General features: G+C 59.1%; 1 protein-coding gene across 1 annotated transcript; it reads left to right on the top strand.

Annotated features, from left to right (window-relative positions):
- The first annotated feature begins 1,167 nt into the window (after positions 1-1,167).
- NDRG4 (NDRG family member 4) lies at positions 1,168-24,804 on the top strand. The gene is made up of 16 exons (XM_087826618.1): positions 1,168-1,270; positions 8,086-8,180; positions 9,551-9,595; positions 15,713-15,818; positions 16,050-16,170; positions 16,255-16,317; positions 16,490-16,550; positions 17,834-17,920; positions 18,025-18,081; positions 18,464-18,567; positions 19,282-19,338; positions 19,424-19,475; positions 19,987-20,034; positions 20,216-20,251; positions 20,362-20,413; positions 22,746-24,804. The coding sequence occupies exons 1-16, from the start codon at positions 1,234-1,236 to the stop codon at positions 22,898-22,900; spliced, it is 1,176 nt and encodes a 391-aa protein (XP_087682744.1). The 5' UTR covers positions 1,168-1,233; the 3' UTR covers positions 22,901-24,804.
- Positions 24,805-25,283: the final 479 nt, after the last annotated feature.

The following is a 25,283-nucleotide window of genomic DNA, read 5'->3' as shown; positions in this document are numbered from 1 at the left end:
TCCCCTTCCCGCTCAGACAGTGAGCAGGAATCGAGGGGAGCAAGGACCCTGTCGCATGTGGGGGAGGCCGAGGGCGCAGAACATCTCTGCCTGGAGACCCTGGGGCTCTGAAGGCCGGAGGCGAGGACCCAAGGACCCCGACACCCGGTTCTCCCCGACTCCCCCCACCCCCATCCCCAGGGCCTTTCCCCAGCGGCTCCCAGGCGGCCGCAGGGCAGGTGCCGCCTCCTCTGAGCTGGGGCTCCCCCTGGTAATCGAAACAAACGCAGAGGCGGAGGCCGGCCTCCCCCGGGAGCCCGACGCCCGGAGCTGCGAGGGGATCGCAGGGGCCCGCGGGGCCTCCCTCCCTCCGGCGTCTCGGGAGGCGGGGAGCCCGGGGCAGGGTGGGCGTCCACCGAGGGTCCGCGCCCGGCTCGCCCGCCCACGGACACTCCCACGGCGGCGGGAGGCGCGGGCGGAGCGCGGGGACAGCCTCCCGGGACCGACCAACCGCGCGGGCCGAGCGCCCACGCCCGCCACACCCACGGGGCACGCCCCCCGCGGCGCCCCGCCCCGCCCCCGCCCCGCCCCCGCCCAGCCCCCCGCCCAGCCCCAGCCGCCCGCAGCCGCGCCAGGAGGGGCGCGGGCCGCCGACACCTGCCCCGCGCGTGGGCCGCGAGGCCCTACCCCCGCCTGCGCGCCGGGCCCGCTCGCGTCGCTCTCGGTGAGTTGGCGCCGCCCTTCCCCCTCGTCCCCCCGTCCCCCTCGTCCCCCCGTCCCTGCGGCCGCGGCCACCCCGCCCCCACCGCGCGCGACCCCGTCCCCGCGAGCCGGGCGCCCCGCCGCCCTCCGCCCAGCGGGGGCTGCGCCCGCTCCCCCGCCGCGCCCGGCGCGCCCTCCTCGCCTCCCCTGCCCGCCGGGCGCGGGGTCCGGGCCGCGCCCGCGCCTCCCCCCGGGCCTCTTTGTTCCGGCGGCTGGCGCAGGGCCCCCTCCTGTCGCCGCCCGAGCGCCACCGCACCCGCGCCGCGCGCCCCCTCCGCCTCCCGCGGCTCGCCCTGAGCTGGGCGCGGCGGGCGCCTTTTAGGGGTGCGCGGCCGTCCAATTGGTGGATCTTAAGAGCGCTTTGGGGGGGCGCGGCGTGGGGGCGCTGAGAGCGCTCCTGCTCCTGCTCCTGCTCCTGCTCCGCGCCGCCGGCCACTTGGCTGCTCGCCTCCCGCGTTCGCGTGCCCGGGGCGGGCGGCGCCGGGCGCCGGGATGAAGGTGCTGGGACACAGGATCGAGCTGCTGACAGGTACCGGGGCCCCGCCGACCCCGCGGTCCGAGTCGGAGCGGAGCGCGGCGCCCGGGTTCGCGCGGCTCGGCTGGAGCCGGAGGCGGGGCGCGGCCGCCGGCGGAGCCCCGGCCCGTGCGCCGCACACGCCGCGGGGAGCCCCGCGCCGCCCGCCTCTGCTCCCCGCGTCCCCGGCGGCCGGGCGCGGCCTCCTGCCCCGTCTCCCGGGGCCGCGCTCCAGTCGGGTCCCCGAAAGGCGAGAGGGCGCTTGGAGCCCCCGCCCGCCCTCGCTGTCGCTCGGTCCCCTGAGAAGGGCGCTCCCCACCGGGGCCCCTTATCTCGGCTCCCGCGGCAGCCTGAGCTCCTCTCCCCCGAGAAGTTTCCTGCTGGGAGCAGAAGCCAGGTGGGACCCTGCTGCCTGGGGGGGGGGGGGGGGCAGCCTTGCAGCCCCTGGGGGCGCTGGAAGCCACGTGCAGGGCGCTGTGGTTGGAGGGCCCCGGGGATGCCCAGGAGAGGACTCCGGACGCAGCAAGGCCAAGGGGCCCGGGGCTTGCCGGGTGGGACGCGCTCCCAGCACAGGTGGCCTCCGCCGCAGGGGGTGCGGAGAGAGGACGGGGGAGCAGGCTAGGACAGGGCAACAGGGCGGACCCGCAGGCCTGGCCGCGGAGGTGCTCCCGCGCCGCCTCCTGGAGGGACGGGGATTCCCGCAAACGTCCTCCGGCCCCTGGGAGGTTCGGTCCCTGACTTGCAGGACCAAGGGGGCTGGCGAAGGAGCCCTGTCAGGAGACAGCAGCGTGGGGGGTGCACTCAGGGAGCAGGTTGGGGGGAGCAGAGCAGAGAGATTTGAGCACCTGGTAGTGTTTGAACTGGACCCTAAAGGACAGGATCTCTGTTCATGGAGAGGGAGGTGGCCTTTACAGGCTGAAGGGTGGAGGGGCCGCATGTGCACAGGCCCTGGGAGTGATGTGGAGTGCCCTGGAGGCTGGAGGGCCTGGAGACTGTGTGTGTGTGTGTGTGTGTGTGTGTGTGTGTGTGTGTGTGTGTGTGTGTGTGTGTGTTTGGGGGTCAGTCCCCTGAGGTTTCAGGCTGTGAATGCCCGTTAAAGCAACAATGGCTGGCTGCTCCTGGTCCAGGGCAGGCTCACGGAGAGAAGGTGGGGCCTGTCCCTGGAGCACTGGAAACTCTGGCCAGGTCCTCAGAGGTGCCTGAGCTGAGCCCAGTTAGCCAGGGGGCTGGCACCCCTCCAATCCCTTGCCAACTTTTCCTTATAGAGCTCACTTGAGGCAGGCCTGCCCACCTGGCTTTGAAGGGAGCTGCTCTGGCGGCTGAACTTGTTAATCCCCCCCTGCCCTCCACCCCAGGGGAAGTTTTTCCAACCACATGGGCTTTTAGAGCCTTGCATGCAGCACAGAACTCCTGGGTCCTCCCTCCCCCTCTTCCAGCCGCAGGGGGCCTGGAGGACGAATGCTCTCAGGAGCATGTGCAGAGCTCCAGTGGAGGTCCAGACTTTGGCGTCCCCCTGTTCAGTGTGGGGACCTTCATCTTCTGGGTGCAGGGGTCAGCGCCCTTCCTCTCTCATCAGAGAGGTTCACATGGTCCTGGCAGACTCTCTAAGCCCTTGGCCAGGCTGGAACAGGACCTGGTCACTGTCATTGATCACAGGCTGCCCTGGGAGGCAGTGCATCTCCTCGGTGGCTGGCTTGTGGTCTCTGCAGCTTCCCCCCCTCTTCAGCTCCCTCCTTGTCCTCCCCTCTGTCCCACAAATCTGGGTTCAAGTCTCAGCCCCACTGCTGGCCACCTGTGTGATTTCAGATTGGTTTGCTTAATGGCTCTGACCTCAGTTTTCTCCTCTTAGAGGTGGAATCATTGACCCCTCCCTCTGAGAGTTGGCTCAGAGAGCCCAGGTGACACACCCGGTTGGGGCTTAGCCTCCAACTGCCCTGGCTGGCTGGCCGGCCACTAGGAAGTTTGGATCTTTCCCCACCCTCTTCTCTCCCTGCTCACATGCAGCTGTGAGGTTTTCACCCCAGGGGCAGGTCGCAGTCGGCGGTGGCCTGTTTATTGCGGTGGCATACAGCAGGCGCTCAGTAACTGTTCATTGAGCCCAGGCTCCCGTAGCCCACCCAGCGCCTGTGTCTCCAGGATAATTTCGTAGAGGCCTCTGCCCCACCCCCATCCCCTCCAGTCAGCAGTAGAAAATGGTCTCACTGGGGCTTTTTGTTAAACTCCTGTTTCTCTAGCCATTTATAGTTTTCACAGTCTCCCGATGCTATCGTCGCACCCATTTGGCCAATGAGGTCAGTCACTTCCTCCCCTCATACACCTGAGAAGCGGTGGAGCCGGTTTCCCACCTGCGTCCCCATTGCCCGGCTCTGGGCCATTCCTGTATCTGCTCTGCATTTCGCGTCCCTTGTCTGTAAAATGGGATCTTTCTCCCACCTGGTCGTGCTCTTCAGCAACAGAAGTGAGAGTTGTGTTGAGTCAGCATCGGACAGGCGGTCAGCAAATGGCAGTGGTAGGGCTGTTGTCCCCAAGCTGCCTCCTCAGTGTCCTGGGGCCTCCCCCTCCCCCTGTGCTCTAGTCACCTGATGCCCTTCCCCGGGAATGTTCCAGTTCCTTCTCTGGGTCCTCCACACAATCCAGGCCTCCCTGAGATGTGCCTCTGGGGGGCCCTGCTTAGGCCTTAGGTTCCCATCAAATGGGACAAGGTGGGCACATTTCCCAGACTCCTTCACGGTGTCTTGCAGGCTCGGGGAGGGCAGGGATTTGGGAATCAGAGGATGTGAATGTCACGGTCTCCTCCCTTCTCAGCTCCTGAGCGAATTGCTAAGGTGAGACTGAGGTCTCCTTATCAGCTGAACGGGGACTGTGGCCCTACATGGTTGGCATCGTGGGAAGGAGCCCAGCCCCTGTCTCACCCACACGCTCCCCGCTGCTGTCCTCAGAGGGCAGACCTTGCACATCGCTTCCCACGAGAAGGGAGAGATTAAAACGCCACACGTTGCACCCTGAGATAAATAGAAGATATTGGGGATATCGCAGTAAACAGAATAGAAAAAGTCCCTGTGCACATAAAGCTACATTCGAGTCGATGGGCCGCTGAAACAAGCAGATGAAAGGAATGTATAACATTTACGTCATCTGCGCTGTGACGTAAAGCAGAATATGCAAACCTAGTTGAAGGGTGTATAGATCTTTTTGGAGCTCCGAGAAAGCGTGTGAGGTTAAGAACATAAATAGAAATTTTCAGGATTGTCCCCCAACCCCTAAAATAGTAAAGGAGGAGTCACTCAGAACAGGTTCTTCATCCCCAAGAAGAATCCTTCGTTTTGAAGTTTGGTGACTGTGCTCCTGTGTCCCAAGGAATGAAAATCTCGGTGCCAAGCAGAGGGAAGCCTCCTCCAGTGATTGTGGTCAGGCTCCCATGCACCAGTCGACCCCTGCGAGGATTCAGATTCCCCCACCCCTTCGCAGTTGTCACAGGAGCACAGGAAAATAAAGGGGGCAAAGGGGGACGGGATGCCAAAAACCACTCTGTATTTTCCGCAGATCCAAATGTAAGCCACTGCCTGGGCTGTGCTCAGCACCGCTCCCCTCGGGGCACGCAGGAGCCGAAGGCCAAGCTCCTTCAGGACGGCAGAAGCCCAGTGTGTGGGCGACTGAAGCTTTGAGCTGGGACTGGAGTATTTTAGAGGGCTACCAAATTTTTCAGGAGCCACTGGATAAAATCTCAGATGAAAATTTAATGTGGTGTATTTCATATTCTCTGGGTTATTCAAGGAATGATTCAATTAGAGCGCACGTTAGAGCCCTTGGTTAAATCAGAGTGCTTGATTAGATTAAAGCGCTTCCATTTTTTTTTTTTTTTTAAATATATCTTTATTGATTTCAGAGAGAGGAAAGGAGAGGGAGAGAGAGACAGAAACATCAATGATGAGAGAGTCATTGACCGAGCCCACAACCTGGGCATGTGCCCTGACCGGGAATCGAACCCGGATCGCCTGGATCCCAGGTCGATGCTCAACCACTGAGTCACGCCCGGCCAGGCCATTTCTTTTTTTTAAATCCTCACCCAAGAGTTTTTTTCCCATTGCTTTTTGGAGAGAGTGGAAGGGGGAGAGAGAGAGAGAAATGGATGTGAGAGAGACACGTCGACTGGTTGCCTCCCGCATGCGCCCCGACCTGGGCCAGGGATCGAGCCTACAACTGAGTATGTGCCCTTGGCTGAAGTCAAACCTGGGACCCTTCAGTCCGAGGGCCGACGCTCTAACCACTGAGCCAAACTAACCGGGGTTAAAGCACTTCAATGTTTTTAAAGCACTTCAATTTTAAAGCACTTCATCTAATCAAGTGCCCTAATCTAATCAAGCGCTGGTTTAATCAAGGGCTTTGATTTGATCTGCTGCTCTTAAGCACTCTGATATAATCAAGTGCTTTGAAAATGAAGCGCTTTGCCCCGCCCTTGTGCCTCAGTGGTTGAGCCTCGACCTATGATCCAGGAGATTGCGGTTCGATTCCCGGTTCGATTCCTGGTCAGGGCACATGCCAGGGTTGCTGGCTTGATCCCCAGTAAGGGGTGTGCAGGAAGCAGCTGATCAATGATTCATCATTGATGTTTTTCTCTCTCCCTCTCTCCCCCTTCCTCTCTCTGAAATCAATAAAGAAGTAATAAATAGAGATGTATTTGAAAAAAAAAGAAAATGAAGCACTTTGAAAATAAAGCACTCTAATCAAATGCACAGAGTAGTTCCTCAAGTGTTTACTTAATGTTTAAAATTGGGGTCCTTAACCAGATGATTTGAAATCCAGTTATACCACAAATTATCTTATAACTTTGTTAGGTTGGCCTGTCTGAAGGTTAAGTTTCCTCATGTATAAAATGGAAAAAATAACAGTACTTACCTAATGATGATTATGAGGATTATATGGGTAATACATATAATGTATTTAGAAGAATTCCCAGTGTAAGTGTTGCTAATTATTATTTACTGTTTCAACAAACACTAAAAGCACCACTGTAATTAAATGGGCTTTGTGGAATTTTTGAAAGTAAAAAGGTCATCAGAGGATTTGAGAACTAAGCTAAAAGCAGTGATAATTATAAAAGAAAAAATTCAAGTGACACAATCTCATCTATAGTTGTGGAATGGGACCAGGCTTCCAGAATCTTCTGTAACGTCACGTCAGGGATGTTCATTAGTCTGTTTGCAAACAGAAAGGTGACGATTTTTGTGCATTTGTACTCAAACAGTACGTCTTCAAAGTGGTTTGGTGCTAGAGAGAGTAGCTCTAAAAATCGCCGATTGGGGCTCTGGAATGGTCCCTTGGGAGCCTCAATATTGGATGTCAGAAATTTTAAAAAATATACTTGATGTGTGATGAAAAAGCAAAATTTTCTGTCTGGAATGTTGGTGTCACTTGAATGCCATGGAATTTGTCATCTCCCACAATTTCATCGGCTACATTTAAATAGTGCTGGTGCGTTGATCACATCTTACGTGTGAGGGGAAGCAGAGCGTAGCTTTCCCGCAGGAAGCTGAAAATCAGAGCCCGAGTCCTCGTTTTCAGGGCACCCATTTAAGTAAACTTGACTGCCACACCGGGGCGTGGCCGTGTAGGTGCGGGGGACACGGTGAGTGGGGCGGCTGGTCTGCTGGAGGCGGGGAGAGGCCTGCAGGTCCCTGAGTGTGCGGGGGCCACTGGTGAGGGGGTTGTGGGGTGACCGGCAAGCCGTTCCACTGTGCAAACGAGGGTAAATGGGTTCGGCTTTTAAAAGGGCAAGTAGGCAGTAAGGTACCAAAAGCTTAAAAATATGTCTGGTCTGTGACTCAGAAGTTGGGATTTTTTTAGGAACAAATAAAGATGTGTGCACAGGTATTTGTTCAAGGAAGTTTATCCTGTAGTTGTTAAGAGAAGAAAAATAAAAACTGGAAGCAGTAACCTAGGCGCCTAGCAGTGAGGAGGTTAAATGGATGTGAGAGCATTTCACACTGGGGAACCCCAGCAGCTGCGAATTTTGCTGCCAAAGTTATTTATCCACCTGAACAGATGGCCCCTTATGTAATAATAATGTCATAATAATGGTGATGACAGCTCACACTTACATGGCATTTGCCATGTGCCAGGCACAGTCCTAAGTGCTTTCTATCCATTAACGCATTGTCATAACAACCTGTGAGGTACGTGCTCTTATTTCCTCCCTTTTACAGATAAGGAAAGTGAGGCACAGAGAGGTTAAGTAATTGGCCCAAAGTCACACAGGTGGTAAGTGGCTGGCTGGAATTTGAACCAGGATATCTGGCTGCAGGGTCCAAAAGATGTTTCAAAAACAGTGGGATTTTTGTTTTGTTTTGTTTTTAAATCTTCTTCAGTGTATAGATTAGCCCTGAAAAGGGAATGACAGGATATAAGCAACAATGTTAACAGTGGTTTTCTTTGGTTAATAGGATCCTATGTGATTGTCACTTCTTTTTGCTCTTCTGTTTTTCTGACTTTTCTCAGTGAATGTGTATTATGTGAAATTCACGTTTTATTTTTTACAACTAAAAAGTACCAAATGTGTAGGGGAAGGTGGTAAGCGCTGGCGTTCTGATGAAACCGATCGGTGGGGATTCTGAGGAAGAGCTAAGTCCAGTGTTGTGAGGAGGGTGTGTTCTTGGCAAACTCCAGGGAGGAGGTCATTCAAGGTGCACGTGGACGTGGGCTTTCCTCGCCAAGGCCTGCACTTGGGGACCCCCGGGAATGGAGCTGTGGGTGTGGTGCCCTTGCCCCTGCCCGGGCTTGTGCTGGGAGAGTCAGAGCAGGCCCCAAGCCTTGCCCTCGCCCTCCCTCCCCAGGGCTTCTGCTACACGACGTGACCATGGCCGGGCTGCAGGAGCTGCGATTCCCGGAGGAGAAGCCGCTGCTCCGGGGCCAGGACGTCGCTGAGCTGGTGAGTCGTCCCGGGGCGGAGGGCACCCCCTCGTGGCCAAGAAGGAAAGCGCGTGCCTTCCCTCCGGCCTTTCCCAGCTGACCCTCCGTGGGGCCAGCCACGTGCCCGGAGTAATCAGGCCGCCCTGAGAAGCCTAGTCCCCGCCTTGGGAGTGTCCCCAGCCGGGCTGAGTGCTCATGCGACTGACACACAAACACCCTCGCTGCGGCTCTGGCTGCCTTGGAGGCTGGGAGGCTCTTTTTAAAAAATATGTTATTGATTTTTGAGAGAGAGCGCAACATCTATGTGAAATTGAAACATCCACCGGCTGCCTGGGAGGCTCTTCAGAAGTGTTATTCCCATCCCAAGTATGAGAAAACTGAGGCACAGAAAGGTTAATTCACTTGGCCAAGGTCACACAGCAATCAGGGAATGAGGCTGAACTCAACCCCTGGTTCTGGGAGGCCCTAGAGCCCCAGGAGGGTACCCGCTGGGCAGTGCCGGGCCTTTCCTGGTCTGCGACTTCTGTCTTTTCCTGGCAAGCTCTGAGTTTTGAGGGCAAATATCACCAACAGTGTGCCCTGGGGCTCTAGGGTTAGATTCCAGAGTTATTTCTACCCCACACTTCCTTGTTGTGGTGCCGCTTGGCACCCTTCCCCTCCCTGCAAGGAAAAGCTGCGGGTCCACGCTCATAAATCCCACCAGCCTGTGGCCTGCGACTAAGCCTCTCTGAGCCTCACTCTGCTCTCCTGTCCATGGAAATCTTCACATTTTACATGAACAGGGAAAATCTATGTGAGTAGCTGCTCATAGGCTAATCTGTTAGGCACTTACTAGCCCAGTGCCCTGGGTCACTTTTGTTAACATTAAGATAAATGGAGCCCAGCTGGGCGTGGCTCAGCAGTTGAGCATCGACCTAAGATCCAGGAGACCGCGGTTCGATTCCCGGTCAGGGCACATGCCCGGGTTGCGGGTTCGATCCCCAGTCAGGGGCATGCAGGAGGCAGCCAATCAATGACTCTCATCATTAATGTTTCTATCTCTCACCCCCTCCCTTCCTCTCTCTGAAATCAATACAGATATATTAAAAAGAAAAAGATAAGTGGAGCCCAGCTAACGTGGCTCAGTGGTTGAGTGTCAACCTATGAACCAGGAGTTAGTTCACTGGTTCGATTCCCGGTCAGGGCACATGCTCATGTTTGGGGCTTGATCCTCAGTAGGGGGCATGCAGGAGACAACTGATCCATGTATCTCTCCCACATGATGTTTCTCTCCCTCTAAGAAAAAAAAAAAATGTTTCGGGAATAGCAAGTGAATCTGCTCAAGGCCAAGCCCATGTGGCCCTTGGCCAGCCAGGGCCTAACACTCTCCCCCTGTGTTTGCTCCCTCAGGAGAACTCCGACACCTTCCTCTTGACTGTGGACACAGACTGGAAGGTAGGTCTCGGCTCTCAGCCTCCTGAGATGAGGGACCTACAGCTGGCCGGCCCCTCACCCACCAGCCTGGTCCCAGAGGAGGGTCACACCCTTCCACGTGCCTGGAATGACAGGGGCTCGGCACCTGAGCACCTGGAAGCCTCCGGGACCACCCTCACTGCTTACAGTGGCTCTGCCTGCCCCCTGCCCCTCGGGGAGATGCCCCCTCCCCCCTGAACAGGAGGGGGGAAGGGAGGCCTGGGGGAGTGAGGGTGGAGACAGGAGGGAGGGATGCTGTCATCTGAATCAGCATTTTCCTCCAATGAAAGCCAGGCTGATGCTCCAAAATAGCTCCTGTTTCCATGGCAGCTGTTGCCGGGACAACCATGTCCTCTTTAGTTGGCTGCCAGATTCCCTGTGAAAACTGAAATCTTTCTTTGTTTTTATTCTTCCTCACCATGATTTCACTCGATGGGCCGGCCAGCTGTTTCTCCCCTCTAAGTTCCGTAGTGGCCATTTATTTCCGGGTCTCAGAAAATGTCTGGTGGCGGACCCAGTGGGAGCCTTGCCAGTCCCAGGGCCCTGCTGGCCACCAACACACACTGAACAAATGCAGACCCTTCTGGGACCTTCCTCCTGGCTCGATTGAGCTGGCCCCCCAAAGCTCTGGCCTGGGCCTGACTTCAATTTGGGTCAGTCTCCAAGCCCTAGGACATCCCCAGCCTCCTGGTCTGCAGGCAAGGGTGACGTGGGAGGTGGGGCGACATGCTGGCTCCTCCCCAGACAGCAGCTCTGCATTGAGGATCCTGGCCGGTGAGCCAGGCCCTGGGTCACAAGCCCCTTCAAGGACGCAAGAATGTGCTGGTGTGCTCCTGCTCCAGTCCCCCAGGAGTTCCAGCTCCAAATACAAAGGGCTCTTGGAGCTGGGAAGGACAGGAACAGGGCCTGGGAAGGAGGGAATAAACAGGAGCTCAGGGAGAGAGAGATGGATGTGGCTAGGAGATAGCAGAGGCCCAGCCAGAGATCAGGACAGGCACGCCAAGGTGTCCTCTTTGTCTTCCCTGCCCTGAAAGAGAGCCAGGATGTGTGGACAAACAGAACCTCCTCCCCAGGAGAGGGCTGGTGACATCAAACCCCAGAGCAGCCAGCCCCTGTCTCGCTTTCCTCACCTATGAAATAGCTGTTAAGGAGATAAAATGAGGTAACATGTGTAAAGCATTTTAGTAGATCCTGGCACATGGGGATATAAATGCTCATTTGCTACTCTTAATAATGTGAACTCAGGCTCAGAGTGCTCAGGCGCTAATAAGCTTCAGTTTCCTGATCCTTTCTCACGGGTTTGTGAGCATTGTGTGCTATCCTTGCAGGTGGCACTGTTGTTTCCCCACTTACAGATGTGGAGGCTCAGGGAGGTTGACTGACTTGCCCAAGGTCACACAGCAAAGATGTGGGAGAGCTATGACTGGTGCCTGGGTTCAGGTAGCAGGACCAGAGCCTGCCTTGTTCAGCCACAACTGCACAGCCTCCAGGGAAGGGGCCAGCAGTTTGGAAAGGCACATGGATTGTCCCATTTCTTCCAGACATGGGCAGGGCCTGGGCAGGCGTGGGGTCGGGTCTAGAGTGATTTATGCAACTTTTTCTCATTCTCATAGGAACTCTGTGCAGAAGGCACAATTGCTGTTTTACAGTTGAGGAGCCTGGGATGCAGGAAAGTTAAACCTTGCCCAAGGTCACCCAGCTAGTGGGTCCACTGGAGCTGGGACTTCAGCTCAGGGCTGTGGCTGTGAAGCAAGTGAGCTGAGCAGAAATGAGGCCTCGCTTGGAGTGGGCAGTGTCCGAGGTCAGCTGCTCACCTGAGTCCAAGGGTGGGAAGGCCACTCAGCGGTCATAGGTTGGAGTGCCCATAAAATTGGATGCGGACCATGTAGGAGCTGGAGTTGTGCGGGCAGAAAGGATGGCAGGCCATCTGTCCCCACTTGGAGAGGCTTATGGGAGGACCTTGAGGGCTGTGCCTTTGCAGACTCTGCCTCAGTGGCTAGAGCCTCTTCCTGTGTCCAAGTGGCCGCAGGATGTGAGGGGACGGGGACGGGGGGGGTGGCAACCCGTTCCACACCCTGGCCGCCCTGGGCAAGCACAGGGCTCAGCACTCTGCCCTAGGCCGCCAGAGTGAGAGGTCAGAGATGGGGCAGGGAAAGTTCTTGGTGCCCGCCCCAGGCACAGGACAGGGCCAGGAATAGCATACGTGGCAGGTGATGACCAGGCCACTAGGCACCCAGAGACGGGGAGGTGACTGCCTTCCCCCAGAGCAGCCGGCCAGTGTGCAGGGCTGTCCGCGCAGGCTGGGGCGAGTGGCACGGTCCTTCGCCAAAGAGACAGAATGGGGGCACGGTGCCCAGCACCCCTCCCTTTCTCTCCTTCGATCCCTCTCCTGTGTCCTTGCGCTCCCTGCTCTGCCCCCTCCCTGGCCTATTTCCTCTCCTCCTCTGCTCTCCTTTGCGCCCCCTCCTCCGTTTTCTCTCCCTGCATGTCTCTAGCCAGCTCCCCACCCAAAGCCTTGTTGCTCGGGAGAACAGAGCATGGCACCTTAGGTGGCTCCTGTGTCCTCTCCAGTGATCTGGGAGCCAGGCCGCAGGCTGGGTGGGTCTGGGGGGTGGGGGGCAAAGGAGTGTGGAGGGGCATGTTTCCCCTCCTTTTCTTGGTGGCCTGTAGTCCTTGCTGCAGGATGGGGGTGAGGAGGGCAGAGCTGTGGGTGCCCCCCCAGACTCCCGGTCAGCCATCTGCCCAGGCCCCCGGGCCCCAGAACCTGCCTTTCAGCAGTGTGGACAGGCACAGGGTGGGCAGAGTGGGGGCTGCCCTAGGGGAGACCTGGGGGACGGGGGAGGGGGTGGAGAAGACAGCAGTGACTCCCCACGTCCCCTCAAAGTTGTGATTCAGGCCTTTCTGAAGTGGAGGCTGGGCTTGGGCCCCCCTCAGGCCCCCTCCCTGCCCCCCAGGCTATGGGTCAAGGGCAGTGCCGTCTCGGGCAGGCCTGTGTGGCCACCCTGCCCTGCACTGGTGCGCGTGTCCAGGAGAGGCTCCTGTGGACCCCACGCGGGGCACCGCTGGGCGTGTGGCCGAGTGTCCCGTCTCCCCGGCGCCCCGTGGGCAGCCAGCCGCAGCTGTGGCGGTGCCCTGGTTTGCTAGGCCCGGGGGTGCGGGGCCTGGGGACCATCACAGTGATGCGTCGCTGGAGGGTGGGGGTGAGACAGGAGCAAGGGCTGGGCGAGCGAGGACCTCAGAAGCCAATTGGACCCAGGTTTGCCTCCCGACAGCCAATCTGGAAGCGGGGCTCCAGGCTGGCGAGTGGCTGCTCGGGCCCCGCGGGGGCCGGCCCAGGGCGGGCGGGCTCCGCGTATAAAGGGCGCTGGCGGCGCCGCAGCGCAGAGCCGCCGCCTCCGCGGAGCTGCCGCCGCCTCCGGACCCCGGGACCCAGGCCTCGGTTGCCCTTCCTTGCCAGGCGTGTCACCTCCCTCTGCAAGATGCCCGAGTGCTGGGACGGGGTGAGTGAGGGCTGTGGGCGCAGGAAGGCTGTCGGGGAGGAAGGGCACCCCCTGCCTACCTCTGGTGTCAGATATGCCTTCGGTCGCCTCACCTGGGGGAGACCCGAGGCGAGGCCAGCGGGACCCGGGCTCCTGGTGACCCCGGCCTGCGACACGACCGGCGGTTAGCGGCCAGGGGAGGGCTGGGACCTGCGGAAACGCGCTGGGCTGTCCGCCGGGGCCGTGCGCACATCCCGCTGACCCGACAGGCGCCCTTCGCCCGGCACGTGCCCGGCTGGTGGCCGCGGCCCCTTCCCACCCCGCGGGGCTGCGTCCCCTGCGCGTCCCCGGGGCTGTGCGGCCCGCGGCCTGTGGGGGTCCTGCCGGTGGCTGCGCGGGGCCAGCCCCACGGCCTCCCCTTTCTCTGCGGGCTCTGCGGGCGTCTGGGGCGGGTGCTTGCCGGCCCGGGTCCCTGCAGGCGCGGGGACGCGGACGGGACGCGGTGTCCATGTTGCGGCCGTGGGGAGGCAGCGCTGGCGCCGGGAGCCTCCGGGTGGGGTCCCCAGGGGGCTCCAGGGCGCCGCCCCCCACCCCCGCAGCGGCCCCCGGGGGTCCCGGTCGTCCTCAGTGGGCGCGAGGCAGGGGCGCAGCTGCTTCCCCACCCCGGCCCCGGCGGGCCTCGCCTGGTCCCCAGGCCGCGGGTCCCCTGCACCCGGCGACGGCCTGACGCCCCCCGGGGCACTGGGGCGGCCGGGGTCCGCTGGGCGGTGACGGGTGCGGGCGACGGAGAGAATCGCGGGAGCCCCCCTCCCCGCGCGCTGACACCCAGCTCGGAGGGCCGCGGCCTCCAAGGTCAAGGGCGAGGGGGGACGCGCGGGCGAGGGGTGCCGGCTGCCGCAGCGCCTCCGGCGGCGCCCACCGGGGGGTGGGGGTGGGGGCCGGGCGCGGGTGACGTCACCGGGAGCCAATGGGAGAGCTCGGGCTTGGGGCTGGGGGCTCCCAGTGTCCCCAGCTGCCGCCCTTGGGGCGCCCCCTGGGCGCCGCTCCCCGCCCCCAGCCTCGCTTCAGCCCGAGCTGGGTCTGAGCCGCGCCCGCGGGAGGGTTCAGCCAAGGTCACCGGGCGCGCGCGGGGCCCCGGCGAGGCCCCGACGGCCGGCCCTGCCCCGGGAGCTGAGCCCTCGCGGGGCGGGCACTGCGGCTGGGCCCTGCCGCCCCGGGGGTCGGGATGGGGCGGTCCCTCCCGGGCTGGCGAGGGGGACGGACGCCCCCTTACTGCACGCGCGGACTGTCTGGGTGCGGAAGGATTGCCGTCCTGCGCAACGACTTGCGCCTGGAAGGGCGAAAGGTGACCCCGAGTGGCCAGGGAAACTGCCCTTCCTGCCGCAGGAAGCGCATTGCAGCTCCTGTTGGATGGTCACCCCTCCTGCCCCCGAACCCACCCCCTAGAGCCAAGGAGTGGGGAGTTGGGGCTACAGCGCGGCCCCCACAGGGCCCGTGGGCTGTGGAGAGGCCGCCCGCTCGGAAGTGTTTTGGGTGGCGGTCGATCTCAGAAAAGGCAGCCTTCCTTGGAGCCGGGCATACCCCCGAGGTCTGCACCTGGCAAGGCCTGCCCTGCCCTCTCCGGGCTTGACCTTGGACAGGTCATTTCTCCTTCCCAGCCTCAGCTTGCTCCTCTGTGGCTTGGGTCCCTGTGAGGAGTAAAAGAGAAGGCGTGTGAAATTGTCCAGTCAGTGGTCCCTGAGCAGAAAGTGTTGCTTGTTTTGGTGGCCCTGAGGGAGAACAGGCCTGGGACTGGGGGGGGCGCTGTGGTGGATCTGGGTGGGCCCAGAGAATGATGGGCTGGGAAAGTGGTGGCTGAGGCACAGGGAAATGGTGTACCTGGCCCAGAGTCACACAGTAAGGGGCAGAGCAGGTCTGGAACCCACAGCACCCAGCTCCTGCTTCCTGAAAGACAACCCAGAGCAGCAAAGCCAAGGATGTGAACACAGGAGCAGCCCAGAGTGGCCACCAGGGAAGGCTGGGGGGGGAGGGTCCTTCCTAAAGGGAAGCCTTGGGGCTCACAGGGAGGGGCGCTCAAGGTGGAAGGAAAGGCAGGAGCTAGAGCCTGGAGGTGGGACAAGGGTAGATGTGAACGCTGGAGTCGGGGCCCAGCCGCCTTGGGGGTGGTTACAGAGAACTGAGGCCAACTTCCTTTGTGAGCAGCAGCCCCTGAAGGATTCTGAGTGGGGCAGGAAGAGATGAGAGTGGGACTCAGGCTGGGGTGGCAGAGCTGTCCTAGTGCAATGGGGAGACGGGCCTCACTGGACCCTAGAGGGCTGCGTCCAGCTGGGCCTGGGCCATGGCAGCTCACCCCACTGGCTAGTTTGCAACGGGGACCAGAACTTTCCCATGCGCATCAGTTCACATTGTTCCTGTGCCCAGTGCCCCAGGGGAGGGGTGCTCCGCCTGTTACAAACTCTCTGCGGGCTACCGGGAGGGATGAGAATGGGACGCCCCACTCTGTGGGGCATGGAGGCCGCACCACAGGCCCAACGGTTCCAGGCTGCCCCCCGGCCTCTTTCCCCAGAAGAGCCAGGAGTGGGGGCTGCCCAGAGCATCCAGCGCCGTCTCTCCCCTCCAGGAACATGACATTGAGACCCCTTACGGCCTTCTACACGTGGTGATCCGGGGCTCCCCCAAGGGGAACCGCCCGGCCATCCTCACCTATCATGATGTGGGCCTCAATCGTAAGTGCACCCCAGCCTCATCCTGCCTTTCCCTGCCTTGAATCTGCCAGAGCAGTGAGGCCTCCCTTTCCTCCACCCTGTAGGTCCCAACCACGCTCAGCTCTGTGCCCTTAGCCACTTGGGCCTTGGTTTCCCCACTAGACCATGAGGCTGATCCCCTCTGCCTTGCCCTCCTTCTTGGAGCCACGGGCCTCCCCACCCGTCTGCTCAGCCACAGGTGTGTCTTTGTAGACAAGCTGTGCTTCAACACCTTCTTCAACTTTGAGGACATGCAGGAGATCACCAAGCACTTCGTGGTGTGCCACGTGGATGCCCCCGGTCAGCAGGTGGGGGCGTCACAGTTCCCTCAGGGGTAGGTACCCCGGGGCCCGCTCCAACATCCCCCAGCTCTGTGCCCCAGGCCACACCTGGGCCTGACCTCCTGCTCCGCCTGTAGGTACCAGTTCCCCTCCATGGAGCAGCTGGCAGCCATGCTCCCCAGCGTGGTGCAGCACTTCGGGTGAGTCCCCGCCCAGCCTGTCCCTGTGCTGGGGGCCGAGGGGTGCCCACCACCACCACAGAGCCACTTGGCTCTGCCTGAAGTCTGAGGGCTGTAAGTGGGGCCTGCTCAGATCACATTTATGGGAAATGGCACCGCTGGCCCTAGAATGACCAGCCATGCTCTCCTCCAGGTTCAAGTACGTGATTGGCATTGGAGTGGGAGCTGGAGCCTATGTGCTGGCCAAGTTCGCAGTGAGTTCCCGGACCCCAGGGCTGGTCTTCCTGGGGCAACCCCTCCACCACAGGAACTTCCCTGTTTTTCTTCCTTCCCTTTCCCCTCTCCCCACTTAGTAAAGCCTTTATTTTTTGTTTCTAAGGAAATTATTTTTTAAAAAGGTTAGTTTTTCCACACATTTCCTCAAAAGACTATAAACTATATTTTGCGTAACTATTATCTAAAGCCAAAATTTCCATTAGCAGCAAACTACACAACCAATTGCTCTAGCTGCAAAATGTGGATTTTCCTAATCACTCATCCACTAACTAGGGAATTACTTAAATGAGTCACGTTTTAACCAAAAATTATACTTTGTTCAGTTGGCGAGGTTTAGTGAAAGCCACACTTCAGAAAACCTCATGTCATGTAGGAGCCATGAGCCCTTTGTCCCTAAAAACAAAAGCTTAATTTTCAGAATTCAAATTATTTCTTTCTTCAAAAGAAACCAAGAATTTTCAACTCCAGTTTCAGTTTCAACACTTACGTATTTTATTAACTGTGGACCATTCCCTGCCACCCCAAACTTGACATCACTTGAGTATTCTATGTATATTGCTCCTTAAACAAGGGCCAATGGTTGAGCAAAAAATGTGGGTCCCTTTTGCCACATCTAACAGGCTTTGGTTATCACATAATTAATGTCACTAGGGTTTCCTTGTCTATAAAAGCAAAGAAACAAAATGTTTTGTTTTTAAACTTTTTTTTTTTTAATTTCAGAGAGAGGAAGGGAGAGGGAGGAGCTAGGAACATCGATGGGCTGCCTCCTCCATGCTCCCTACTGGGGACCAAGCCTGCAGTGGGGGCAGGGAATTGAGCTGGTGACCTCCTGGTGCATGGGACCACCCTCAGCCAACTGAGCCATGCCAGCTGGGCAGAAACAAAATGTTTTCTTGAAGATGTTTAATCCTCAGTTTTACAACAGCAGCATCTCCAGAGATGTATTAAAAGGAGTGAAAAACAGTGATATAGGCATAGATTCAAAATTAATCCAAGGATTTTGGGAAGTCCCAGGTGGGCAGGATGAGCGGGGCTGCTGGAAGTGGAGCCCGCACAGGTCCCCAGCTGTCACAGTTGGGTCATCAGTGGCATCTTGAAGCTGTTACAGAGCATGTCCTCATTGGACGACATCCCACCCCCACTCAAACTACCTGTGAGATAGGCAGGGCCAGAATTTTACAGCCTGTTTAGTGCGTGGGAAGTTTGGGGCTCCCTGCACCCTGTCCTGCCCACCCCCAGCTCTGTCTTCTGTTCCTGGCAGCTGATCTTCCCTGACCTGGTGGAGGGGCTGGTGCTGATGAACATCGACCCCAATGGCAAAGGCTGGATTGACTGGGCTGCCACCAAGGTGAGTGTGGTCCACCTGGCTGGGGCCGGGGGCAGGGGTGGGGTGGGGCGGGGCGGGGACAGTGACGGGGTGGCTCTCACACTGACCCTCACCTTGGCCTGCAGCTCTCGGGCCTGACCAGCACCTTACCCGACACGGTGCTATCCCACCTCTTCAGCCAGGTAAGGGCATGGGACCCCCCTCACAGGAGCAGGGCTGGCAGGGCTGGGGGTCTCAGGGGGCTTTGGCAGCTGCTGAAGGGCCTGGTTCTGCCCCCTCCCAGCTGGGCAGGAAGCTATGTGGCATCTGACCTGTTTCACTCTGTCCTCTGCTGTTGGCCATGATGCTGGGGCACCTGCAGGACAGATAGGGGGAGACCTCCTCTCACAGCCCTGTGGAGCCTCCCCTTCCCTCCTTGGGTCTCACCTTCCACCTTTGGGGGGTCCCCACCCCACCACCCACCACCCTGCCAGGAGTGGTCAAAGGCTGCTCTGGCCGGGACGCCTGCACGGCCCCCTCTGAGCCCGCGTCCCATCCGTGCTCTCTGTCCGTCCCCTGGCCCAGGAGGAGCTGATGAACAACTCGGAGCTGGTGCAGAGCTACAGGCAGCAGATCGGGAATGTGGTGAACCAGGCCAACCTGCAGCTCTTCTGGAACATGTACAACAGGTGTGGGCCCGGGGCACCTGGCCGCGCCTCACTGCATCCACCCGAGGGGCAGGCGGACGGCGACACGCTGTCCCCAGGTTGTCGATGAGCAGATAGTTAAGCCTCTGAACGGAGCGGAGTCACTTCTTGCCCAGGGTCACACCCCATGAAGGGCAGAGGGAGCAGGGCTTCGGGCTCTGATCCCAGGGCTCGTCCTTTCTTTCTCTTTCCCGGGGCCTGGCCCTTGGGAGCCGTGGGGGATGTGGGGACAGCCCCGATCCCCACAACCCTGAGCCTGCCGTGTACATAGAGGAGGTTGGATGGAGCCGGTGGTTTTCAAGCTGTGCTCCCTGGAGCCTCTTTGGGGGTTGCCCTGCAGGGAAGTGGCCAGGCCCCCTACTCGCCTGCCTTCACATTTGTATCCTACAAATACTGAGCAGCAGCGGTGTCCCCACACACAGGTGGCGCTCATCCAAGCAGCACTTGGGGGTGGGGGAGCCAAATTGGAGAGCCCACCTGGCGTGAGTTTGGGGGTCTGGGAAAATGTCACGCATGAGGGGAGCCCTGAAGGCCCCTATTTATGCAGGGCAGGTCCCTGTCTCCCTGTTTCAGTAGCCTGGGCCTCCAGGGATGTTGGGCCCTAATTGCCATTGTTGGGGGATGGCTGAAATACAGTGTCCAGCTTGGGAACACCCCACCCAGTCCCAGAATAACCACCTCTGCCTCTCCCTGTAGCCGCAGAGACCTGGACATTAACCGGCCTGGAACGGTGCCTAATGCCAAGACACTCCGGTGAGGGCTCCTCCCTCCCTGCCTCCCCCCCGCTTGCCCCCAACCACCATGCCCAGGGTTCAACCCTTTTCCTCCGTGTCCGCAGCTGCCCCGTGATGCTGGTAGTCGGGGACAATGCGCCTGCCGAGGATGGGGTGGTGAGTGAGGGATTGTCCTCTGGCTGGGGTAGGGACAGGCTTGAGGGGGTCATTGGCATCTGGTCAGCAGGCAGTCCTTGACCCAGCCCAGGGAAACCTCAGGGACAGGCCTGAATGGTGGGCTCCTCATCCCACTTCCCCACCACCTAGCCACGCATCACCGCCTGCCACAACCCCCTTTCCCCCACTTCGGGTGAGGGAGGCCTGGACTCCTATGGGAGCTGGGGCCAGGGCCAGGCCACCACCTCACCCCCCCAGCAATGCGGCCCCACCTGTCTCTACCCACTTCAGGCCCAGAGACTACGATCTCTCTTTTCTCTACAGTTTGATCCATTTTTTATGAAATAAGTAATTCCTGAGCACAGCGGTGGTCCCCCTTGACCACCACTTGCACCCATTGCATTTGGAACTCTGGGAGCAGACAGCCTGGGGGTTCCCCAGCTCTGGGGATAGAACTTGCATTAGCAGTTGGGGCTGCCTCACTCTGCTGAAACTGGCTCCTTGTTCTCAGGTTGAGTGCAACTCCAAACTGGACCCAACCACCACGACCTTCCTGAAGGTGAGCCCCTCCTCCCTAGCCCTGGGCCAGCTCCCCCAGCCATGAGCCCGGCCTCAGGACGGGGCCTGCCTGGCATCCCAGCTGGGTCAGTATGTCTGGTCAGCGGAGCCTGTCCAGGTGTGTGAGGGCCAGGCAAGACGTGGGGTGGTCCTGCTCTGCTCACTCCGTCTCTCCCCTGCAGATGGCAGATTCCGGAGGGCTCCCCCAGGTCACACAGGTGAGACTTCTAGCCCTCCCTCCCTTACCTAGCCTGGGGTGGGGGAAGCCTCCTTTCCCCCCAGTCCTAGACAGCCAGTCAAAGCATGTGCCTGTCCCTCCTTCCTGCAGCCCGGAAAGCTGACTGAAGCCTTCAAATACTTTCTGCAAGGCATGGGCTACAGTAAGTACACCTCCGTCCCTGCCCATCCCAGTGACCGGTGGCACACAGCAAGGTGGGGCTGGCACCTGTCAGGTGGTGCTGAGCAGGCTGTGGGTGGATGAGCTCTGTATTCAGGGGACCTGGATGCCGGGTCATTCTCACCACATGCTCCCCCTGCAGCTGGGGACACACCAAGGCCTGGCAGGGCATCTCCACCCAGGTTGTAAGTCAATCAGCCCAGGCTGTACCCAGCTCCCCTGGGCCCTGAAGAGGCTTTGGGGCACCATAGTATGGCTGGGTCTACTGGGGTGAGGAGCTCTTCTCCCCAGCCCTGGGGGATCAGGGCCCAGCCTGGGTCCTGCGGAGGAAGCCTGCCTGAAGGTGTCATACACCCCAACCACCCCCTGCCAGGCCTACAGCACCTGAGAAGGGCTTTTGTCACAGGTGGTAGATGGTGCAGTAGAAGAGTGGGCTTGAGGAACAGGGAAGGCAGATGGGGCCATCTGGGTGTTAGGACAGCTTCCCCAGCAGGACCCAGCCTGGGCCCTAGGCCCCGGGGCTGGGAGAAGTGTTCCTCACCCCAATAGGCAGCTGAACCTGGGGGTGGCATTCTGAAGATCCTGGGGCTATAAGAGCTGTGGGTAGCACTGGCCCCCTCCTGCCCTCTCCCCACCCCTTTCCTACCCCTTCAGTCTCCAAAGTTTTCCTTGTACTCAGATCCAGACTGTGCTAGTGAGCCCCCTAACACACACACACACACTGACACACACACACCCCTGGCTCCTGCTGGAAGCCAACTTCCTCTCCCTGAATTTTTGTTCCCCTCAGACTTCAGCCTCTGGAGCTTGGGCCTTGGTGGGAGGACAGGGCTGTGTGGAAAGGCGGGGAGCCACATCCAGGAATAGCTCTCCCCCTGGTCCCCAGGGGCTTGCACCTTTCTGTGCAGAAATAGGGCAAGGAGGCCACGGCCAACAGTGAGATAGCACAAGCTCCGGGCTGGCCCTGAGCGCGGGAGCAGCCGGTCAGCACCCGTGGGACGGGCGGATGAGCAGCGCCTGTCAGGGCCCGGAGGCAATGCCACCAGCAGAGCCCAAGAGCTGGGAGGGGTTTGGGGGGTCGTGCAGGGCTCCCCCACTCTGTACCTGGGGAGACTGAGGCCCAGCAGAAGGCGAGGGTGCTGGGACTGGATATGGGCCCCAAAGGCCTTGCTGACATGAGCCCCTCAGTGCTGGAGAAGGTGGGGGATGAGGTAAGTGCCCCCCCGCCCCGGCTGTCGGAGCTCCCAGGGCCACACTGACATCAGTCCGTGCTGTGTGGTTCCTTCCGTGGCCGCTGCTTGGTGGGTGGGCAGGAGTGGGCTTCCTGAGGCCCTGGCCCTGCCTCCAACCCTCTGTGCCCGTCCTTTGGTCTCATCTTCCATCCATCTCAACACCCCTGCCTCGCCGGACCACGCTCCTCACCCGTGTTCTGTCTCCCCCGCCCCTCCCGGCTCTGTCTTCTCTCAGTTGCCTACTTGAAGGACCGGAGGCTGAGTGGAGGCGCAGGTAGCCTGGTAGCCCCCCCTGCTGCATGGACCCCACCCTCCAGGCTCCCCCTGCGCTGTGCTGAGCCAGGCCGCATCTTGCTGTGGTTTGGGACCTTCTCGTGTCCCGCTTACCTCCAAGGCCCATAGAGTCCTGCTCGTCCACAGAGGCCTAGCGGCGTGGGCTTTGTCCCTTTTTCGGGCTCTAGATTGGCTGGCCTTTAGAGCAGCCTTACTTCTAGGTTGCCATGGGCTGTGTGGCTTCCCGAGCTCTGGCAGGTGGAACCAGACCCTCTCAGAGGTCGAGCCCAGGCCCCGCCCGGGGCAAGGGCGCCCTGCCATGCCCGAGCTGAACAGGTGGCCGGTGGAGCCCAGGAGGGCTGAGTCTTGCTTGTCAAACTCCCAATGAGGGCAGAAATGGGACTTAGGGCAGGCTGAGGCCACCACAGCTTGCTCTCCTTTACAGAAGTCACCCTGTTCTCCAGCCCCACCGCCCTCTCAAGGCAGCCATCGTTGCCGTAATGTCCCATCCTTACACCAGCTCTGGGAGACCTGGTCAACTGCCACCCCATTCTGGCTGCATCTCTGGCCAGCTGTTGTGAGAGGGTCCTGCTGGCGTCTGAGGACCCTGGCCCTTTGGCTCGCTCACTGTCGCTGGCATTGCATGCCTCGGGCTTGACAGAGCAGACACCAGAGCCCTGGCTTGGGATGGGCCTCTGTGCCGTTGGAAGAACGGGCCTCGCTGGCCGCTTTGCTTGTGTGAGTCCTCCTGCCTGCTGGCGCCTGGCCCCGCCTGCTGGCCCTTACACCTGGTCCCACCTCTGTCCACAGTGCCCTCGGCCAGCATGACCCGTCTCGCCCGCTCTCGGACCGCGTCCCTCACCAGCGCCAGCTCGGTGGAGGGCAGCCGCCCGCAGGCCTGTACCCAGTCGGAGAGCAGCGAGGGGCTGGGCCAGGTCAACCACACCATGGAGGTGTCCTGTTAAAGGCCTTGGTTCCCTGAAGACGCCCATGTGCCCCTGCCCACATCGAAGTCCCACTGCCATCCTCGCGCCGGCTCTTTTTCTGTTTCGTTTATTTCTGTGAGGGCAAAGGGCAGGGAATGGGGTTACATCTCTTAGATGCTACAGCACAACAGTCTCCAGATGGTTCCCCATCTCACTAACCCTGTGGACTTGGCTAACTTGGACCCGTCTCTTCCAACCCCCACCACCCGGGCAGGAAGGGGATCAGCTAAGGAGAGACAGCCCTTCTCTGGCCAGGATCCAGGATAATATCCTGCATTAAGGAAAGAGAACTGGATGACCCCCTCGGGCAGGCAGGTCTGACGGTGGGGTGGAGTTGTGAGGCGATGGGTGCTGGCACAGCAGGAGCACGGGGTCCAGCTCAGGCACTGGCGTGAGAACCAGGGGACGGCAGCAGGGAGCATTGGCAGGTGAGCAGCCCTGGAGCTCTGCAGCTCCCCACACCCCCAACCCCTCCACCAAGCACATCTGTTTCTGTCTTGTAGCACACGTGACAATCATCTGAACAGTAGCCACAAGGGGGGCCCCTACCAGGCCGCTGTTTTGCTGGTGCTGAAGGGCCAGGCAGGCAGGGGTCTAAGGGGGTTTCTCTGTCCAAGGAAAACAAAACAGTATCCTGAGGGCAGGAACCCCACAAACTATCTCTTCCAGTTCACACACTCCGCCACCTCCTGGCCCTGTCCCATTTCTGAGCTAAGGCCCTGAAGCAGAAAGTCTCCTGGTCTTCCATCTCCATAGGGACCTGACTTGGGGGCTGAGGTTAACTTTAGGCTGGGATAGCCAGTGAGGACTGGGTGCACCCCTGCCTTTGGGAGCCAGCATGTGGCCACAGGTGGCAGTGGCTCAAAGTCCCAATAGATCGCTTTTTTGCCCCCAGGTTCCATGAAGGACAGTATGGCCAAGGCCACCAGAAATATGGTATTTCTAGGGAGAGTTCTGGTAAACTTATGCCAGCATTTCACCTAGGCATCACTGAGTTTATTTAGAACCAGCCCAGGGTAGCAAGACTTCTGTAGGTCCCATCACCATCTCAGCCTGTTGGAGTGGCTTGGGCTGGGGCTTTGCTGGACCCTAGGGTGGGAGGTGAAGGTTCCTGAAGTGACCATGCACCAGGCAGAAGAGAAAGGATCCCCTTCCCCCCCCGCTGCCACCTAAAGCCCAGGTCTGTGCCATGTTTTTCCCATCCACCACCTTATCAGGTAGAATCTCATGGCCCAGAAACCAGAAGCCATTTGTCTTGGAGCCTGAATCAATTGCCACAAACCCCAAAATAAGTAAAAAAAGAGGGGAGAGAGCTATGAAAAATGGAGGGCTGGTGTGTGTGTGGGGGGAGGGGGTGCTCTGAGGCTGGGAGGACACCTGCATCCATGCATCCACGTTTCCTCTGCACATATACCCCTCTTCGATAATCTTAAGCCATTGCTAGACTGCTCTAGAGCCTGGTGGAGTGTTAGTCTGTCCCCAGTTCTGTTCACTCACGTGCTTCCTTTGAATATTGAACGTGACTGTTTGAAAGCTGGTAGAATTAATCCCTCTTACTGTAGATAGTGCTGCAAGTTGGATTTTTTTTTTTTTTTTGCTGTGTTCTTTCAGATGAGATATCTATAAATATCTATACATTATATATATATGTATATTGGGTCCTCCCGTGTGTGGTTTTCCATTGGAGGTTGTCTCTTCTTTGGTCAAAGTGAACTTTTAATGGAGTTTTATTTTCCTCTCTGTACAGAGTGAAGAGCGTAATTTTGTGTATTCTAGTGGCTGTCATGAGACTTGGAAGTGACAAAATGTAAAACAAATAAAAATCCTTGTCAACGTAGGAAGAGTTAACTGTACTGAAAAACCAATAAAGAAACTAAGAAAAATTTGAGTATGGTGATACGGTGATATGACGCCCACGGTGGGAAGCGGTGTTTAGGCAGATCCATGTTTCCACTTCTGGCCCTCTCCTTACACTAACTCTACAGGACAGATAGTCATCTCAGTTTCACAGCCGAGGAAACAAACTCAGAGTAAGGGATTTGCCCTAATAAAGCCAAGCGGGGAGCTGGCATTGGAGGTGGCTGACTTCACAACATAAGCCTGTGACCTCTATAGTCACTGCCTGGTTTTCTTACATTTAACACCGTGCCCCCTCCCTCCCCATGTTGAACCACTTCTGACCCACTCGGCCGTTTACCCGATAGATACTGACTTCGTGCTGCGTGTCAGCGAATAAAGCAAGTACACCAAAATAAAACCCACCGTGTGCCCTGCAGACAATGCAACGGGGATATACTAGGACGGCAGAGGGAGTCGATTCTAGTTCTGTGCGCCCTTCCCACGCCACACGCACGCGCGCGCA

This window comes from Miniopterus natalensis, chromosome 18, assembly GCF_054644295.1.
Source record: "Miniopterus natalensis isolate mMinNat1 chromosome 18, mMinNat1.hap1, whole genome shotgun sequence".
In the NCBI taxonomy this organism is placed as follows: Eukaryota; Metazoa; Chordata; class Mammalia; order Chiroptera; family Miniopteridae; genus Miniopterus; species Miniopterus natalensis.
The sequence above is the reverse complement of the archived record's forward strand: the minus strand, read 5'-3'. Positions and strand labels throughout refer to the sequence as shown.

Excerpts from the sequence above, each read along its gene's own strand:
- NDRG4 (XM_087826618.1), top strand. The coding sequence starts at position 1,234 with ATGAAGGTGCTGGGACACAGGATCGAGCTGCTGACAG. Across the intron at positions 16,551-17,833 it reads ATGTGCTGGCCAAGTTCGCA|CTGATCTTCCCTGACCTGGT; the intron begins GTGAGTTCCCGG and ends TGTTCCTGGCAG. Across the intron at positions 20,035-20,215 it reads CCACCACGACCTTCCTGAAG|ATGGCAGATTCCGGAGGGCT; the intron begins GTGAGCCCCTCC and ends TCTCCCCTGCAG.